General features: G+C 39.5%; 1 protein-coding gene across 4 annotated transcripts in view; it reads left to right on the forward strand.

Moving 5' to 3' along the window:
• The first annotated feature begins 5,189 nt into the window (after positions 1 to 5,189).
• Positions 5,190 to 21,704, forward strand: part of wwc3 (WWC family member 3) — a 256,278-nt gene continuing 239,763 nt past the window's right edge. For all 4 annotated transcript variants that reach the window (XM_028800807.2, XM_051926805.1, XM_028800809.2 and 1 more), the window contains exon 1: positions 5,190 to 5,597. In XM_028800807.2, coding sequence (XP_028656640.2) covers positions 5,452 to 5,597 — 146 coding nt within the window. In that variant the 5' untranslated portion in view covers positions 5,190 to 5,451. The remainder of the gene's footprint in view (positions 5,598 to 21,704) is intronic.

The raw sequence follows: 21,704 nt of genomic DNA on the forward strand, positions 1-21,704 counted from the left end.
CAAATAAGCAATTTTTATTAAACAAAAATATTGTATCCTCTTATAGTCTTCCATAAAACTTCCACAATAACTGAGCTCCCTTCCCACACCTCCCCTCCAGGTGAATATTGCCCTCTACACTCCCAACTCTGGCTCGCCTGGGTCAGGCAAAGTGCTCATTTTCATGCTGGACCCTGAAATAATCCCAGTATATCAGACCCATAGTGGAACCTCCAGCTGACAGGGAAGCATCCATTCAAAAACTTCCTATAAACCCCAACTCTAATGCATCCCTGTGGGTGTCCAACCAGAGCTATGCCAGAGGGATACTACCAACCAGTGTACTGGGGAAACCCATGGCCCTGACAGGCAGTCCTCCATCCTGGCCACCCAGCTAGGAAGGGGAACACTGAGCCTTCCATCCAGGATGCCCATCCATCCATCACTTTTGGTGTAAAATTTTGTGTTTTTTCTTAACAAGTACCCAGAACTGGTACTTGCATATATCACAATAACATGTACATATTTTATTGATTTTTTATTTGTATTAATTTATTTATTTTGTAAATGTATGGGTGTGGGATCCCCTCAAGGTTGCTGGATATCATAGCCGACCTGTACGTTGGTACTGTGAGTGCTGTGCAAAGTGGAGGCAGAACCTCAACATTTTTCCCACTTAATCCTGAGGTTTGTCAGGGGTGTGTTTTTGCTCCTGCTCTGTTCAGTGCTTGCATGGACTGGGGTCCAGCAGCTGTGGGGCATCTGTTGGTGAAGAAAGATTCACTGATCTTGACTTTACCGACAATGCTATGATCTTCGCATACTCAATGGAGGCTCTGATCAGGACTCTCAAGAGACTGAGTGAGGAGTCTTAGTTTCTGGACTTGCGAGTGTCTTGGATAAAAACCAAGACCCAGGCCTGTAATGACCTCTTGGGCACAGCCATCAGTAGTGTGTCTGTCTGCGGAGAGAGGGTTGGCCTTGTCGAGAGGTTTACTTACATCAGCAGTGATATTCATATCTCTGGTGACTCTTCCTATGAAGTCAGTAGATGGATTAGGAGAGCATGGGAGGTTATGAGGTCACTAGAAAGAGGTGTGTAGCGCTCCCGATATCTATACAACAGGACAAAGGTCCAAGTTTTTAGAGTCCTGGTGCTTCTTGTCGTGCTATATGGTTGAAAGACATGGACGTTATCCAGTGACCTGAAACGAAGTCTGGACTCTTTCGGTACTGTGTCTCTTCAGAGAATCCTTGGGTGCCGCTGGTTTGACCGACATAACACCTGGCTGCAGCAAGTAGATGGTCATTTCCTGAGGGTGGGACTGGACCGCGTGTCTGCCTTGGGGGGTTGCCAACCAGGATCACAAGCTGTTTTGTTGTGTGGTGGATGCGGCAACACACTGTACCAGTGCATGCTCCCCAACCTGACCTGACCTGACTTGTATGGGCACCTTCAAAGACAGACATATGACCATCATTGTTCTAAATACACTGCATTTATCAACAATTAAACTGCATCGAGCCTAAGCCTTCTAGGCAGCAAAAGGCATAAACCAAGAATAAAACCTGAATGAGGTAAAAACGGTAAGACATATTTTGACAAGACTTGGCTGTTTAGCATATTATAGCGTATCATTTCTTATTAACTTACTATTAATAAAATAGTTGAGATTGGCAGATTCTCAACATGCTACTTTCAACTAATGTGCTTGTTCTATTCAGGTACAGTTTTATGTAATGAAATATTTTGTGAAATATTTACAAAACCTACCCACAAAAAAGCTTCGGTCTGTGAAATTAGAGATATTTTAAAATAAGATGATATTTAGCATTGTCTATTCCTTCAAAAGTTTAAACACTTTAATTATATCTTCATTTGTTTAAAATTAAAAGACTCAAGTCTTTTAATCTTTTCTTGTGGTTTTTAAACCCTGCAGCCTTGGAATCAGTCTGACTGTTGTTGTGTTTCGCTAGCACTGTGCTGTTCTTTTTGTCATAAAGACTCCCAGACTTCACACAACGTTTCTGTTAGTCTTCTTGACCACTTCTGCACACTGTTTGTGGACAATGATGTCTTTCTTTCTTTCTTTCTTTCTTTCTTTCTTTCTTTCTTTCTTTCTTTCTTTCTGTCTGTCTGTCTGTCTGTCTGTCTGTCTGTCTGTCTGTCTTTCTTTCTTTCTTTCTTTCTTTCTTTCTTTCTTTCTTTCTTTCTTTCTTTCTGAGATCCTGTGAGTACAGAGTATATCAGCCATGCTGATACAGAGGAAGGACATAACAAGATTTTTTTTTCTTTGCATACTTTAATGTACCCTTGACAATCATGTCAATTGATGCTGTTCTTGTTTCTGAATATTGAAAGAACCCCCTGTGAGTTATCCCATTTGTTAATTTTCTATGCCTCAAATGCACCAATGAAGCTGATTCAGAAGAAATCATTTCAGTTAAATAATGAACCACATACAGGTACTTACGAATCCTGGTGACAAATAAAGGTATTTCTTTTAAGATGGAAATCAAGAAACACTTCTTTACACAAAGCTTCACTGGAATGTGGAACAAACATCCAAGTCATGGAGCTGAAGTGGAACTCTTGATGACTGTTAAAAAGTATGCGGATGAGACATTGGCCGAACTTTATGAGCTAACCAAACAACTTGTATGAACTATATAGTCTCTTCTCGTGTGTCAAATTTCTTTTGCTCTTTTTAGCATTATATATCTATAACTCCCTTGTGCAATTTCTGATTTCTTTTTAAATTTTTGATCTCATATAGTTATAAGGCCTACATTTAGCAAGTTTTTGTATAAACATTACAGATCTCCATTTTTTACAATTTCTTTCCTAAGCCCTTAGTCTGTAACTGAGAAGATCTTTTACATTTCCTGTTGATTCTCCTTTTCATAATTTAAATATTGGACATTATATGCAATATAATGTCCAATATTTAAATAATTGCTTCAATACTATTTTTCCATCTAGAGTGTGTTTCAGGATATTAGTGTAGGTCTTTTCTGTACTTCTTTGTCACAGGCCACACTCATGCCTTTAATATTGTGTCACACCTGACAGGTACATGAGATAAAGTAGAATTTCCTGGACATTCAGTGCCCACAGAGGGTAGGAGAGAGAAGGGGACATTGTGTTTTTTTATTTTGCTTTCCCAAAGTGGATGTGAAGTTTGGAAGGACTGCAGAAAGGATTGTGGAGAAAATAAAGACATCCATGGAAGCAATAAGCAAATGATGACACAAACAGTAAAAGGATTGAAAGGCCTCCAGAAAGACCCATAAAGCAGACCAGGACATTCACTACCCTGCCTAAAGACAGATCTAACTCCAGGCTGCCTGACCCCAAATTCAATAGGCAAGCTTTAGCTTACAATGACACAAAATGGGGGAATGACTTTTAAAGTTAACAAAAAAACTTTTAAATGCTCAAAATACACAAAAACACAAAAATGTCCTTCAAGGAAGACGGTAAACTAAAACCCTGGCTTGAGAAGACAGGGCATCTTTATAAAGGAAGAATTTATTTATATTAAAACAGAAGCACAAAATGACACAGCAAGAAAAATATCAAAAAACAGGGCAAAGTGGGTATACCTTTAAAGGCAGCTCAAGGCTAAGAACTCAAATTCTGCAAACCAGGTTCCATGAACTGAAAGTAAAAATCGAACAAACCAAGATTCAAAAATAATACTCAAAGTACAATGCTTAACACCCAACATACCTGGCACATACCTCAGTGCAAGACACATGACAGCCCGCATGGAGACACCTAAAAAGACACTTGAAGGACTCTGAGATGGTGAGAAATAAGATTCTCTGGTCTGATTAGACCAAGATAGAACTTTTTGGCCTTAATTCTAAGCGGTATGTGTGGAGACAACCAGGCACTGCTCATCACTTGTCCAATACAGTCCCCACAGTGAAGCATGGCGGTGGCAGCATCATGCCGTGGGGGTGTTTTTCAGCTGCAGGGACAGGACGACTGGTTGCAATCGAGGGAAAGATGAAGGCGGCCAAGTACAGGGATATCCTGGACAAAAACCTTCTCCAGAGTGCTAAGGACCTCAGACTGGGCCGAAGGTTTACCTTCCAACAAGACAATGACCCTAAGCACACAGCTAAAATAACGAAGGAGTGGCTTCACAACAACTCTGTGACTGTTCTTGAATGGCCCAGCCAGAGCCCTGACTTAAACCCAATTGAGCATCTCTGGAGAGACCTAAAAATGGCTGTCCACCAACGTTTACCATCCAACCTGACAGAACTGGAGAGGATCTGCAAGGAGGAATGGCAGGGGATCCCCAAATCCAGGTGTGAAAAACTTGTTGCATCTTTCCCAAGAAGACTCATGGCTGTATTAGCTCAAAAGGGTGCTTCTACTAAATACTGAGCAAAGGGTCTGAATACTTAGGACCATGTGACATTTCAGTTTTTCTTTTTTAATAAATCTGCAACAATTTCAAAAATTCTTTTTTTTTGTCTGTCAATATGGGGTGCTGTGTGTACATTAATGAGGGAAAAAATTAATTTAAATGATTTTAGCAAATGGCTGCAATATGACAAAGAGTGAAAAAATTGAAGGGGGTCTGAATACTTTCCGTACCCACTGTAGCTGCAATTCACACTTTTTCGAGTGCTTGTCATTTAAATTTTACAAAAAGTACACATTTGTGGTCACTGGCGGCTTGCTGATAGTTGCGAAGGATAATCCATCCACTTTCATCTCACCGTAAGATTCTTTACTATTAAACTGCTTAAATTGATAGGATTGGTTAAAGCGGTTACATCATAGATCACACAACATACGCCTAATCATGTAAAATGATACTCATCATCTTTTCATCGGGTCATTTCAAACTTTTCTTAATGGATGCGTTGCCATATAAAGTTACGTTTTACCTTTATCTCATTTTTCTGACTAAGGCTACAAAGGATTAAAACGCGATCGTCCTATTAAAGCCTCATACACGCGAACTGCGATGACATTTTTAGCTTCGCGTTTCTGATTTCTTTGCTGAAATGGAGCTTTGTTTAAACTCCCGCAGCTTAGTGCCGGCGCGTCCTCAGTCCCTCGAATTCGCGATTCTCCAAGCTCTTTCTCCGAGCCCACTTCGCCGTCTTTTTTCTCATTGGACCATTTATACCCGTATTAATAAGCTATTCGCCCGTGGGTATCCCTTATGCAAATAGCCTTTGCCCAAATATGGACACAATGGAATGAAAAATGGCTGGAGAGACCAACATGGAGGAGCGGGGCGAAAAGTTATGAGAGCTGTAGTAAATGTCGTGGAAGTTGATGTCGGATGAGAAGGAGCTTGCCCCCTCGCTGCGATTTCCTTTTGAAGGCCCATTGTCCTCCACCCCTCATGTAGTTAGAGATCGAGTGATGAATTAAGAGTGCTGGCGCTTCAGTTTTGGAGAGGAGGCAGAGGGGGGGCCCCGGCTTTCCCCATCAGAACTATGCCCTGGGTGAGCAACAGCAAGCGGAGGGGGAGTCCGGAGCTGCCGCTGCCTGCCGGATGGGAGGAAGCTCGGGATTATGACGGTCGGGTGTTTTACATCGATCACAACACCCGGCAGACTTCGTGGATCGATCCCCGGGACAGGTGAGTGTGAAGAAGTAAGACTCGCTCTGCTGCGCTGTATTGTGTGGGATGGGATGGGATGGGCAGATGCGGGGCTCAACTTCGGGTTGCGAGCACTTCATATCGGATAACCTCCGCTTTTAGGGCGACTGGGGCTTTTTGTAAACATACAGAAAGGAGGTGTGTGTGAACTGGAGAGTGGCAAGCAGCTGGGTCGTTGTGGTCGAAGGCTGATCCGACGTGCATCTCGGTTAGGCACGCAGCCAGCCCTGTCAGATGTTTCAGCCACATCGCGACTGCCATTCCAGCTGCCCACTCCGCTGGAAGTGCGAGCACGTATCGGCAGCGCTCGACAGCCTGCATCTTGTGCAATTTTATCTTGTAAGCTGCACTGAAATGTCACTGTCCTTGTTTGTACAGAATGTAAACTTAAGCGACCCGCTGTAGCCTATAGCTTCCCAAGTCATGTTCGTGGAAACCATAGGACGTAAGAGATCGAGCCTCCTTTAGGTGTCGTCCGGACTGGTTTGTATCTTTCTGTCACTTGAGAGTATAAACCAAAGAGCAGAAAGGGGGTTAGTTAAATGATCCAGACGAGTTTAAATCCAGCCACCTTACGGTGACAACGCTACGTAAAATCAGTAAGTACTTTTTATAGCGTTATGTACACAGCACCCCATTACAATTCTTTTTAGAGCAGGTTCTTAAGAGCCAAATTTACAGCAGCAAGATAACGGGTTTGTAATTTAGTTACAGGTATCCCTGACACTTGAACAATTTTACCACCGCTTTTGTGCTTCAGTGTCCTTCGTCCCCAGTCTTGACCAGCCGCTCGATTCGCTTCGTTCAATGCTGTCAGACTCATCCAGTAAGATTCAGGGCAAAGACCAGTATGGATCTCCTGGCAGTTCTCCTGCCTGCCACAGGTTCGTTATTTTAGTTTGACAGTTCACATTCCCCAGAACTACTTAGTACTCGTAGCGCTCCATCATTTGCTATATTTAAATTAAACTTTAGACCACTGCATTTGTCTTCTTTCTCAGAAACACTAAAAAATAACTCATTGGATCTACTTAACAATGTTGTCACAGCTATTTTCATTTAATCGAAGTAAGTATAAGTTCTAACATATAAGCAATTTGGAATTCTGACAGTCTCATCTTTTGTTATTACAAGAGATTATTGGAAAAAAAAAACATGTTAAATCTACTTAATAAAATTGTTACCTATTTTCATTTCATCAAATTATGTTGCTCTAATTTAAACCAAACATGTAGATCTAATATACAACCTTGTGCATTAGCAAATCATAAAGTCATTTTTTTTCTTTTTTGAACCTGCTTCTATTCATATACCAACACTCTCCACAAAAGCCAACCCGAACAGACCAGACACTAACTAATGAATTACACCCAAGATTATAACTAATAAGCTATACGGCCTCCCATTAGTACACTCACATACGATTTGTTCTTTTTGAATGACTCTTTTTGGTGAATCGTACAACTTGATTCCTGAGGAGGAGTGAATCGATTCAGTGGGGTTCAAAGGGAGTGTTAAAGCGCATCCTTGTCTTATGTGATGTTGTCATCATTTTTTGTTTAGCTGGGGCTGATAGATGTTAAAAGTGCATGTGCAAGAACTGCCTGAATCGTGAGTCTCGACTTGCTTCACTTATGATTCTTTTGAGTTTAAGCTATATTGATTTTGGCAAACAATAACTCTTTTCACTGATGATTTTTTTATTCATAATACAAGTACAGTGCAGTAGCAACACATTTACATTAGAACTAGCTGTGCTACCCGTCTAAGAAGGGTTGAAATCTAAGTAATCAATGTAGACCTCGGCATTAGTATTTGCAGTGCACCACCTATTGGAATGTATTTTGCAATTCATTTAGTAATAAAATACATTGCAATTGTCATTCCAGCGGATGGCGCATTTCAAACCTTTCTAGAAATAACATGAATTACTACAAATGTTTGTGATACGCTATATGTTTAAATGACAAATGCAATGCAGGTGTCTCTGTTATATGCCATTTGGTATTTTCATATAACAGTGTTAATGCTTCTGATGCACCATCTGTTGGAATGACAGCTACAGTGCATTTTATTACTAGAAATGTTTGTGATGTGTCATCTGCTGGAATGACAGAGACATTGCACATGGACCGACACACAAATGTCCTTTTACTAAGGTGGATGTATTAATGGTTTTGTTTTGTGCAAATTCATTATTGGAATTGTTTTTAACTGAATATATAAACAGTATTAAAAGTAACATGTTTATGCACCTTTGTTCATTCAACAAATTAGTCACAATACTGAACCTTGTAAGTATATTACACTATTTTTTAAAATTATTTGCTGTAAACCTTACTTAGCAAACGCTTTTTTATGCTTCATTGGCTGTGCCCGGCTTGTGTCAATCAGCGACTCTTTCAAGTTTGAACTGAATCGTTACCTAAGAAAAAGTCGTAAAATTCTTGTTCATTTGATTCATGAACAGAACATTACCTGCGAACGAGCTGCTCGATTCACGTTCATTTGATTCATGAGCGGAATCCGTCCGTCCATCCATTATCCAACCTGCTATATCCTTACTCAAAAAAAAAAAAAGTCCTACAATTCTCTTTGTGATTTTTTTGAACACAATGCACATTCAACGAGGAGAATGAGTGGACACAGGACTTGAACCCAGGAGGCTGGATCTGTGAAATGGTAGCAGTGACAACTGCACCACAGTTCCATCATAATTAAACTGACAGATAATTGAAATAGGCTAACATACATTATTGCTATTTCAGCAATAGGCATCATCTGTAGAGTATGTTAATGGCCGTTTTTAGCTTGAGGACATACTGTATCTGAACACTGTCCCTGATTACAATATCCGGAGAATGGTGGTGATAGCCAAGCTTCGGATTAGAGTCTAATTCTGCCTTCCAAGTGTTTCTGTTTCAGAGTTTATAACAGAGTTCGCTGAACGTGGCCCTGCAAGAACAGGAGTGTCAGCTTGATTTCAGTCCAGCCATAGATTGCTGGCTTAATTAGACATCTCCTTTCTCTATTTATGAATATCAGGGGATATAGATGGGTCCTGGTACCATCAGCCCTTCCACATGATATATCCAGTGCCCCTCCATTTTCATTAATTTTGTTGAATTATTTCTAGAAATGTTTATATTGCAGCCCTATCCCAGGTTGCTGCCATCCTCCCATCTGATGCTGCTAGGATAGTTCTTGCCCTGCAACTTCCAATGGGATACACCAGTTTAAGAATCTTTAAATGTATGTATTGCATGTTACAGAAAATTCTGTACAACAAGAGCTCTGAAATAACAGATATCATTTTAGAGATCAGTGATTCAACACACTACATTTAACGTCTCATTGAGCTGAATTAAGAAAGGTTTCAATTAGAAGAGCTTTGACTATAAACGTCACCACCACCACCTTTGATACTTCTACTAGTTGACAAATACTGTACATTAGACCGTATGTCAAAGCTGGACTTTTCTGTTTTCACTCTTATTACATGGAAGAAGTGCATTCAGGATGTGGACTAGTGGACGCAGATTGCATTTATCATCATCATTGACCCCAGGAAGGCAGACATTGATCATGTCCACCCAGCATGCTTATAAATAAATGAGATAGGATAAACTACTTTTTTTTTTTTTTAAGCAGAACTGCTGACAACCTTTAAGAAGTGGCTGGATGAGATATTAGGTCAGTGTAGTTATTAGTTTTTATACTTTTGTTTATTACTTCCTCCTAAATTCTACTTTTACTCACTAATTAAGTGACTGCAATGAAAATCTGCACTCATTCCCAATTTACATAAAACAATTCCATCCATTTATTTTCCAAAATTCTCAGAATTAACCATTTGGGCAGCATTGATTATAAGCTAAAAACTTACCTTGAGTGGGACATCAGTGCAGAGTGAGGGACTTTATCGCTATTATTTAACCCAACACTTGCAAAGCGTTGCCATCCCACTACACCATCAGTAAAATGACTAAGACTTACATGAGGAGAGATCATTCAGAATAAGGGACACTAGTGAAGACCATTAAAATGTGACTCGTAGCACTAGAAAGGGAGGCACAAATTTAAATGTGGCAGATTTTTACAGTTAGACGAAGACTAGAAGTGACATGACCCAGCATGGAGGCCATATGTCATGAGCGATGATGGATAAATGGGAAAAGATTTAGTAAACAGAAGTCTAATGGATGTGAGTTCAAGGAGATGATTTTAGATGATTCTTCTGTTATTTACTTAAATTGTATCTGTTTGTGAATTTCTTTTCTTATCTTAAGCACTGCTTATATGGAGTTTCCTTTGATTTTCCTCCCACTTCTCAACAATGGGCAGCTAAGGTTAACTGGTGATTCCAAACTAATGTGAATTGTGATTGTAGGTGATGGCACTGCAATTGATTACCTGTCCATCCAGAATTTTTCCCTCCCCTGCACCTGATACTGCTCTAATAGGCCAGAGACAGACACAGAAGTGGGGTTGGAGAATTTTATGTTGTGAGTGGATATGACTATTAATTGAACTATAACTGTATTGCTCAACCTGACAGCTGTGGAAACATGCAAAAGTATATAAGTAAATATAGGGTGGAGTGGTGGCTCTGAGGCTAAGGATCTGCGCTGCTATCTGGAAGGTTGCCAGTTCAAATCCCATTACTGCCAGAAAAGATCCTACTCCACTGGACCCTTGAGCAAGACCCTTCACTTGAAAATTGCTCTTGGGCCTCTGTGCAATGGCCGACCCTGTGCTCTGACCTCCAAAGGTCATGTGAAAAGACAATTTCCCCTCGGTACACTTAATATAGTGTACCAAATACCAAATGAAAACAATTAAATGCTAATACTAACAGATAAATATAATTGTATGAATTATATATACTGTGTAGGTCCAGAAAATGACGTGTAGCTTAAATTATTAGGAAAGTTTATCAGAAAAGAAAACGCCTATTGGAAAAATGTTGGGTGCTGTCACTTTAAGTTCCATACACCAGATCAGTTTGAAAAGACACTGCTCTGCCTCCCTGGGGTGAGTTGGTGTTGGGAGAGGAGCAGGCCAACAATCACCTGGAGTGGACGGGCAGGAAGAAAGCTTCTGTTAGCTGTGAAGATTATTATGTTTGAATAAAAACCTATGAAAAGGTATTTGTGGAGAAATAAAAAGTCTTCTGAACCCAGGACTTGTGTGTATGCAGTTGTAGTCTTTGTTGAGGCTTGTGTCGTCCCCTAGTATTCACACTGTATATCTTCCTAAAGTCAGTTATAAGTGACCTTATTGACTACAGCCAGCTGGGTTTAAGGCTCTGGCGTCCTCTCTGTGAGATGTCTTTCTGAATGGCTTGTGACAATGCCTTTAAATGGAGTTTGGAACCTTCACTCAAGAGAATTATGAGCTGTCTCTCTTCGTTGATAAGTTCAATGCCTGGGTTTTATTGTTGTACTTGCCCTCTGTTTTTTTGCCATTACTTGCCAATAATCATGTTTTATTTCCTTACAAGTGCTGCCACTATGATAGGTTTCTGTAATCCAACCTTGCTAGTGTCATGTTTGTTTTGTATGCAGTAGTGAGTTAGAGATAAGCTGCTTTGGTATTTCAATACACTATTAAACAGTTTGTTATCCTTTCAATTTCACTTGAAATACTCTCAAAACCAAGCTACTTTTAGCATCGAAAGAGCCTGTTCTGCATTTGGATGTTGAACGATCTGAAGTTTACTGTAGTTACTGTCCTTTTGTGTTTATTTAAATGAACAACAAATGAGTCTATAGGAGGTGTTGTAATGAAAAAATGCAATCAATCTTATAATGAATAATGTAATTTAATACATTAACAGTTAATTGTTAACATCCCTACTTCTTCTAAATTTAATGTGCTTCGAACGACATAATTTGCAGTTTAGGTTTGAATAAAAAAAATGATTTATTGATAATTTGCACCTTACTAAGTTATTTACCGAGGGGTTTAGGTATTGTGTACAGTATTTAAAGGTGAGTTAATGCCCAATTTAAGTTTTACTGTTGAGTGTATATGTTGTGAATTTGTGTGTGTTATAAATTTATGTACATAATGGGAAGGAGATATTCTCCATCTTTTCTTAACTGGTTTAATTCATTGCTTTTCCTGTGCCCATTTCTAGAGCTTGCCCTAGAGGTTTGTTTCAGTTTTATTGGAGTATCACTTCTTTAACTCCCACTTAGGGTCAGTCATCTAACGACAGACACCAGGCTAGAAACTCATGCAGGTGATATGCTAATTAGTATTATTCCCAATGTAGTTATTTTATCACTTATGTTAAAAATGAACTGGTTCTTGTGGTATAGCAGGTCCACAGCGCATGTCAAAAGGGCCAGTTTTTAAAATAATCGCCACGGCTTAGAGAGGGGCCGTGGTGGTGTGTGGCCAAGTGGTTCTTGGGGAATTCGTGATGCAGGCGATTCTCACTTAAGTGGACAGGTGAGGAGTCGTCCACATTCGTAATTGTTCTCTGGGGCTGCTGATTGCCACAGCTGATCCACGTCCCCATAATAAATAGAAGCGTGAGGCGGCTAGTAAAGGGGAAGAAAAGAAAGACGGAGGTTGCAGGGAAAAAGGCAAGAAGCAGTGAGGAGAAATCTGGTGTGTGTGAGAGAGAGAGAGAGTGAGAGAACGAGCGAGCGAGCGAGCACTCGCAGGCAACTGGACAGTGAGCCCTCACGGGGTGTTTGGCCGACACCTAGGGCAGTTGGTAGTGGTTGCTCCCGCAGAGCATTGTGAGGAGTGGGAGTGACCAGGAGAAGGATGGCTCGCCGCGGGAGTCGGGAGGCTTGGAAGGTGGATTCCCCAACGTGAGTGTCCTGGCCGTTGGGGGAAGCCAAGTCTCAGTCTGGAGAGAGCGGAACCGAAGCCAGGGATCAGGAAGCCTCCAGACCAGTCGAGTAGAGAGAAGGTCAGCAGCATGTAGGGTGGCTCCCCTGGTGCATAGCCTGGAAGAGAGAAGCAGGGGACTCATCAGTTTAAAAAAACGCACTGGGCTTTGTGGTACAAAGGACAGCTTCCAGCCATTAACCTCGTTGTTTTTATAGGGATTGCTTTTTTTCTAATGGATTTTAACCTCCACTTTTCACCTCTGTTTTTATTGGATTATTTATTAAAAGATTGGATACACTGCACTATTTATTTGGACACTGTTTTGTTGGTTTTAAAATAAAAGCACTTGGAACCATCCCCTTGCTCCATTTGTTGTGCCTCACTGCCAAGCTCATCGGTGACATTGCTGATGGTTTTGGGTTCAAGGGCTCCCAAAAGCAAGATGGGAGCGTGGAGCAGAACCTGCATCGTCACAGTTCTCTGTCCAGTTTCAGTTACAGTCTTCTATTCTATGATGTTACTCAAAGAATCTTGAATTAGATAAGTGAGTAGTAGCCTGCAGAAGATGAATACATGGATGTGTGGATGGACAGAAAATAGAAATTTACTTTAGCTATAACTTGGTAAAAAAAAACCAAAAAAAACAGTATTTGAATTGGGCTCAACATCAAGTTTATCAAGTATCTGTAATTGGAATAACTGCAGCAGTTATTTAAGGTTAAAAATGTTAACATTGCATAGTGACTTTTCAATACACAGATTCGTTATTTATGTGAGGTGATGTCTGTTGAAGTTGCATTCAAATAGTGTGTTATTTTACAAAATCTATGGCTGCAGTCTAAGGTCCCAACGACACTGCCTTGCTTCTTGAAGGAATGGGAAAGACAAGAATGAGTTTTTTCAAACCCAAGACTAGCACCACTTCTTTATTAAGGTTTATGTCATTTGTTGTCTGTCTGGCAGAGTCCAAATTTTTCCAGTTTGCATCCAGTGCTGGCCTTGCTGCTTAAATGTCTGTCCTAATAACATATGCTCTGTGCATTTTCCTACTGACGGCAGTTTTTTGCTGTTTGCTTGCTGGCGATTAAGCTGTATATGTCAGTTTCTTTGGAGAGGAGCTACTTGCCATCTCCTTAGACCACAAAGGAGAGATTGCATAGCCATATTGAGTGCCTCTGTGAGCGACTGTACATATGCTATCTGCGCCTCTGGAGCAAGTCCCATATTGTGGTAAGGACCACCTTGAACTGTAAGCCACAACTGCTTACTCTAGCTACTTGCTCTAGAACAGGCAGCAAAGACTTGCAAAAGAAGATGGGAGGTGTGAGAAAAGGAAAGTAAAACTACTGTTTAGCACTGTGCTATTCAGTGTCCCTGATCATTTGCTGATTTAGCTTAATAGCTGATCCAAATGGATTCTTTAGTGTGTCTAATTTTGCAGTAGGTGTTCATATATTTCATCCATCCATCCATTTTCCAACCCGCTGAATCCGAACACAGGGTCACGGGGGTCTGCTGGAGCCAATCCCAGCCAACACAGGGCACAAGGCAGGAACCAATCCCAGGCAGGGTGCCAACCCACCGCAGTGTTCATATATTTCTCATCTTTTAATTTGTCTGTGCCGATTCTTAAATTCTTGGCTTGCTCATCCTGACTTTGTTCACCACCCCTGTTGGGTGGGTTCTTTCTAACAAATCGTTCAGGACTCTGAGAACTCCGTGGGCTCTGATGTGTTAGGAACAAGAATTACAGGACATAAGGTGTGACCAGCTTGAAAAAAAATGGAAACAAAGGAACGAGTGCATATTATCCTAATGGTGTGATTAGTAATACTTTCTGATAATGGCACTGGAGAGTTGTGACGTGTTGCATGTTGTTCAGACTTGCAAGTAAGGATTTTATTGTCTCCTGTATATGTGACAATAAGTCATAAACATTAGGCACAGATAATCAAAAGTTTAGATCAGTATTTTACTTCAGTTCTACTGAAACACTTACCATTGGGAAGCAGGTAAATTATTGTAAATGGTTACCATGACATAACCATTCTGCTGGAGAGAGCGCGATAAACCTGCAAACCAAATTAGATGATTGTAAAATACTGTAGACGTCACAAGCAAATACACAAAAGTGAGCAGTCACAGAGCTCTTAGTATTCCACAAGCAAACATTTTTTCCAGACTACCTCTGTGGAATCTCAAGATCTGGCCATTCAAATGCTTTAAAAGCATAACTCATCTGTTTTTATTGTTTTGGCTGTGTGTCACTTTGTGCCAGAGTGAGAACGATAAATCTGGCTTTTTAGAGGAGGCCTTGCCTATCTTTAGTATGGAAACCCCCAGTTATTATAATTTCAGTCACCTACAAAAATGATCCATGGTTATAACAGGACCTTCAAATAAACTAAATCAATATGTCACATTAACACAGCTCTCTGCAGGCAGAAAATATCATCATAGCCATAGGAAAAACGGAAAACATTTTCATTACACTAATTTTTGTCAATATTCTTTGCCATGATTGGTTGGCAGCAAACATGTGATTAGACATGACACAACATGTTATGTAAAAATGAAATGATAATTGAGCAAGGCAAAGATGCAAGAAACACAAAAACACACAAAAATTATTAGTTGGGGGGTAGTGGGGGAGGACAAAAGATTTTGTCTGGAGACGACCAGAAGAAGGTGACTGTTTTTGATTGGCGACTTTTATTTATTTATATAGTTTTTTATTTTCAAGTTTTGAAAAAAACAAAAACCATGAAAGAAGTTCAGTAACCAGAAATTAAAGTTTTATTTTGGTGGAAATATCCACAAAATTATTATTGTGTCTTGCCTGAAGAAGGGGCCTTAGTTGCCTAGAAAGCTTGCATATTGTAATCTTTCTAGTTAGCCAATAAAAGGTGTCATTTTGCTTGACTTCTCACTACATTCATAATGGCTAACACGGTACAACACCCTAGTGCTGTGGAAATATCCCAAAAGTAGGAAGTCAAGTAAACTGTAATGCTGTCTAAAAAGTCAAAATGATAACAATAACAATCATGTAGTAAAACAAAAACAAGCAATGTGTCACCCAAAAGTTCCTTTATAGGGAAAAGCTTAGATTCCTGACAACATTATGCTTATAAGTGTGTGATATAAAAATGGAAATGCTTAACAGTAATCCTGGTTTTCACCCCTTGCTACTGGGATAAGCTCTGCTCCCCTGTGACCTCATCCAAGAGAAGAGCGAGCAAATTAATTTCCAAAGTTGATGACAATGGTGGTAAAAGACACATTGCCAAACTGAGGTTTTGGATATGAAGTCTTATATTTAGAGTGCAGTTTGTATTTGGGGCATCACTACTAACTCTGCCTCGTTATTTTTGGTTTCTGTTGAGCTCATTCCTAGCGGCTTTTGCATGTAAAACAAATAGATTTTATAGTTCTTGTAGTCTTGTTTGAATCAAATCAGTAGCAAAACATTTGTATTTTGCACAAGTGATAGAGCTTCATGCAAGTTCATCTTCAATTTTACTAAGTATCAAGTGTGCTGGTGAAGATCAACAAAAAGGTAATTAGAAATTCCCACTTTGTGCATTAGTAAAAATATATATATATAAGTAGGAATGTCATGGTACCAGAATTTTTGTGATTGATACCAATACCAATGAAATTTCATGGTACTCAATACCTATTTGATACCGTTGCTGTAAAAGAAATTTCTTTCATCTTCTTTTTAATAGTAGTAGGGTGTTGTACCGTTTTAGCCATTATGAATGTAGTGAAAAGTCAAGCAAAATGACACCTTTTATTGGCTAACTAAAAAGATTACAATATGCAAATTTTGGAGGCAATTCAGGCTAAAGCAGGGGCTTGAGTTTCCTCGAAGTTTGCATATTGTAATCTTTTTAGTTAGCCAATAAAAGGTGTCATTTTGCTTGACTTTTCACTATCTTCTTTTTAATTAAAAGTAACTCTATTATTCAAGTGAATGATATTGTGCTTTATTCTGTAGAATATAAAATAAATAAGTGAACAGGAAATTTAAAATGGTGCTATATCAATCAAACAAGTAGTTGCCCGGCTGTCATTTAAGTATTGGCATTTGTCAATGTCAGAATACAGTGTATCCAATGTAAATGACTTGGATTTAATGTATGATGGACATCTGGGGATGTTATCATCTTTGGATTTAAAAAGAGTGATATCATCACAGAGTAGCTGATCTAACTTATGTGCACATTCTAATTTTTTTTCTCTGACAAACTCTTTAAAGCTCTTTTTATAACAGCATGTTTTTAAAATCGCACTTGTTGGAGATTCCCTCTGTTAGCTTCCTAACATTTAGAATTGTAAGATTTACATTTGTATCTTTAGCTGGTAAGAAAACGTATTCAAAGTGAGTCGCATTTAACGGATGAGTCAAATTGAATCAGATTTCAAATCGTACAAACTCTGCCACCTGCCATATAGGGGGTTCGGGGGGGATATGAACTGTTCATGGCTGTTCATGATCTGTTCAGACTGACGAAGCTGCTTGGATGAGCAGTGAAACGTATCTACCTAACAAGAAAGAAATCCAGTTGCCATGACTCAACTACCAGATAGCACGAAAGTATGTTTATTTTTTTTTTTGGTTTTCTAACCTGTCAGAAAAAATGTTTGCCACTTGCATGAGGTAAGATAGAAAGATAGTAGATATGCAAAATATTTTAGCACCTTGCATTACAAGGATGGAATACTTTGGATGCCTGAGTTAAGCATGTAAGATATTTTCTTTTTTTTCTTTCTTGTTCTGTTGAAATTTTGAAATGTCCTGGTCATGGTGAGCAATGACTTTTTCAAGTATTTTCAAAAGAAAGTCAAGAGTTTATGTTTATGTTAAATGTTCTTCTTTCAGGAATTTTTTTTTTTTTTTTTTACATTTTTCAATACGATGTTCCTCAGTGAATTCCTGGAAATCCACAATTAACTTTTCACCAATGCATCCTGATTCAATGATAGGGTTGTTTGAAGATGGAGTCTATTCTTATAGCATTGCATGAGGTCAATCTTGGATAGGGTACCAGTATATCTGTCAAAAAAATAAGAATTGTCACTTTAACCTTAATCCCATTGGGATCTACTGAAAAATCCACACAGGCAGACACCAAGCAGAGCTGAGTCAGGCCAGGTTTCAAAGCAATTTCGTTGATCTGTGAGGCACCAGCACTAACAACTGCACCACCATCACTCAGAACAGTCTAAATTTATGTAAAAGAAAATTATTTCAGTGCAGCACATTCTTATTTACAGTTATTAAAAATGTAATACATACTGTCTAGGGCATTGCAAGATACATGTCAATTGTTAATAGTAAAATGACCAAGAGCACAAGTGGGCATAGATTTGAACATCTAGCTAGATAGATCCTCTACAAATTTGAATGAATGTTTCCAAAACGTTATACACGTTTGATGTTGAGGTGCAAGCAGCATAGACAAATAGCTTTGTAAGCTAATAGCAAACGTCTGACAATGACTTGGTATCAGAGAGGAAGCTGGTAGATCAGTTTGGTTCCAGTCAAGCCTTTGCTAGCCATGTTCTGATCCTGTATGTTATCCATCCATTATCCAATCCTAAGTACAGGGTCATGGGGGGTCTGCTGGAGCCAATCCCAGCCAACACAGGGCGCAAGGAAGGAAACAAACCCTGGGCAGGGCGCGCACATACATACACCAAGCACACCCTAGGGACAATTTAGAATCACCAATGCACCTAACCTGCATGTCTTTTGACTGTGAGAGGAAACCGAAGCACCTGGAGGAAACCCACGTAGACACGGGGAGAACATGCAAACTCCACGCAGGGAGGCCTGGGAAGCGAACCTGGGTCTCCTTACTGCGCAGCAGCAGTGCTACCCACTGCGCCACCATGCCACCCTCCTGTATGTTATAAAAAAGAGAAATCCATTAGTCTATTGCTGGTGATGAAAGCATGGCAAAGTATCACATAAGAACAAGTGAGGCAGTGTTTAGCATATGATAACATTTTAACTTCAGCAATGGGATTCAGAGGTCAAGGTACTACCAAATATGACTCCATGGTTGATTGCAGATGACAATGAGATACATTTGCACAAACTGCTTTAACAAGGCAGCCTGCTTTAACATGTTTCTTGAGTTATCCATGCAACAGCACAAGAAACCATTCAGGTTTATTTTACTTGAGTTAAGTTGGTGTTGTGCTTTTTTCTAGCATTTGCCTCTTAACTTTCAGAAACTGCTTGCTCTAAATTGTAATTTTAAGCCTGTTTCCTGAGCATTTAATACAGTACGTGAATTAATAAATCTCACTTGTCCAGTATAATATTTTTAAAATGTTTAAGGTATTCTTTATGGAGCAAGTATGAGCATCCAAGAATTTCAACTGTAGTACATTTAACAAAGTTAGGTTTCATGGTTTTTGTAATTGGAGGGTTGATGGTTTGAATCCTGTAAATGCCAGAAGTGACTCTATTCCATTGGGCCCTTGAGCAAGGCCCTTCACCTGTAGTTGCTCCGTCCTGGGTATGATGTTAATCTGAATCCAGTCCTGCAAGCAGGTCCTCCAACTTACTGTGAAAGTTAGGGGTTGGTGGCAGTATTGGCACTCCAGCCACCGTATAAACCTCACACTGTTCCAGAGTGGTGCTGAGGTGTCACCCACTGCACTCGGGTCCCAATCCAGGTGATCTGTCATGTGGTGGGTGCGGCAATGCGCTATCAGCACATGCTCCCAACCTTTATTGCAGGAAACTTGTGCAAACACTTAGTGAAGAATGCTATGCAAAACACTAATTTTTTTATGTCTCTTCTCTGACGATACAGTCTACAGACTTTAAAACAACAAATTAAACAACAGCTCTTCCTGTGAAACTTAATGTACCTGTATAATGAGAGAGATGGGCTTCATGGTGAGTTGCAAGTGCTTCTCCTGGGACTTTGAAAACTGTAAGTGAAAATGCAGTGTGGTTTCTGAAGACACAAAATGGTGGTAGCATTTCATTAGATGCCTAAGCCTTTGCACTTGTACAGTTTGTTGACAGAAGTGGTGTGATGTATGGTGAATAGCTGATACACATTGACAGCATTAAGGCAAAAATTTTAATAAAAAAAAAAAACAAAACAATATAAGCAAAAAACACTGATTTGTTACAGGTATCAGAACTCTTATGTTTAACTAGCTGAAGTACCCAGCGTTGTTGGTATAAATAAATATGGATAATCTTTCTTTTGGAAATTCAAAATGGCTAAACATAATCAACAATGAGAGCAAAACAAATACTCTTAGGCAAAGCCGTAATTCATCAGGATCGTGAAACTGTTGTTTAGAATTTTTAAAAAGAAAACGGAGTATGTACCTGTGGTGTTGAAGGTCGCACACTGGCTGGTATAAAACTTCATATCCTCACCTTTAACCCAGTGCACTCCCGCTGCCTGATGGGAATTGTAGGTCCTGCCGTCGGTGCTGATTTTTGGGTTGCCCCTCTCCCAGTGTAACCCCTCTCTCCAACTATGACATATATCCTATATTTTAAGTTTAAACCAGTGGCAAAGTGCAAAACTTTGTGAAAATTGGTTGGGATTTGCAAACAGATAAACAGATATCCAAACTGCTAACAATTTTATTTATAAAACTTTAAAGTAGGTTTCATTGTTTTTATTATGTGTTATGGACTTGCTGATTTGTGTTACTATTGATTTATTGTAAACTATAACCCGTATACTTTTCAAATGTAAAAATAAGTAAATAAATAGAATTACTGTTCTCCTTTAACATTTTATCACCAGTTTCCAATTTCTTACGTCTTCATTATTCTTGCCAACTTCAAACTTCTTGCCCAGCCAGATCAGTGAGCATTTTGAATTTATATCCTACCCTATCCTGTTCCCAGATGCCTCTTCTGGTAATGTGGAAAATTTTATGTCATCTTTAATACTTTAGTATAAATCAAAGATTAAAACTAACCCAAACCAATTGTGATAAACCTGGTTATTTATTTGAAACTGGTGCTTATGTTCTCCCACCACAGGTACATCCATGATCTATAATGCCTATATATTTGAGGCAAAGAGCTGTTAGTAAGGACTGCCAGTTTTTCGTTGATTCCCACCACGTCTAGTGTTACAGTTACCAATCCGGCAAACCTAAGAACAGAGGGCTTTGTTACAGTCTGACAAGCTGGACATGACAGGCCTCAACTGATTTTGGATCAAGAGTAAGAAAAGCAATTAGAAATTCTACCTAATGTGGTGGCTTTGGCAAGTTCAGTCCCATCTGTTGCTGGAAAGAAGGCGGCAAATGTTGTTGCTGGCAATTAAGCATCACAGAAGCAACAGGCATACAGTCGGACAAGCTGGCAGTGCTGAGGCAACATGATATTACTGACCCCCAGCTTTCTGTCACATTAAAGTAAATGCCAGAAAGCTGTTGTGATTCAGCAGTAGTAGACAGTGCCTAGTTTCCTCTTGCATTTCCACATCATTAGAGGCATTACAGGTTTGACGTCTACATGTTGCCTCCTTTTTAAATTATAATGTTAAAGGTGTTGCATTGAGTTTTTTTTTTAATTAGCTTCTGAACACTTAAACATTTTTCTGGGACTCTTTATCTTCGGTGTGAGTTTAACTAAAGAAATAAATTATTTGCAGTTATTTGGGACTGCTGACATATACCCCAATAATGGCACTGAGTTTAATAAACAGACAAATATACCATAAATATTTATCCACATTTTTTTTTTATTGATTACTGTGAAAATACAGCATGCACGAGTTTAATGTTGATCCGTCCATCTTTGGCATTCAAGAGTTACAGGGACACTTCTTTTGGCATCATCATCAACTCAAAAGCGAATGTCTGTCATTTAGGCCCTAACACCTTTTTATTGTGTATTTTTTTCTGAGCCTATAACCATCTTTGCAGTCATCTAAAACTTGTTCATGGTTAGGCAAAGGGAGAAACGTGAACTCTGAGGGTGTCATCAATCAGGTTTGGAGAGGAGGCAAGTGATGGAAGGGAAAGCTGCTACAAGGGTTAAAGAAGGTGGAACCACTTCCCAGGTGGCAGAGAAGGAAAGCGGAGACACAAATATGACAGTCGTAGGACTGCATCTGTAAAGTTGGCATCACAATACACAAGTTCTAGTTGAAGCGCATGCCATGCATAATGACTGCACTTTGCTGGATCACGTTGCCTTGAGGATTTCAGATTACATAACTGGGA

This window comes from Erpetoichthys calabaricus, chromosome 4 (assembly GCF_900747795.2).
Source record: "Erpetoichthys calabaricus chromosome 4, fErpCal1.3, whole genome shotgun sequence".
Taxonomy (NCBI): domain Eukaryota; kingdom Metazoa; phylum Chordata; class Cladistia; order Polypteriformes; family Polypteridae; genus Erpetoichthys; species Erpetoichthys calabaricus.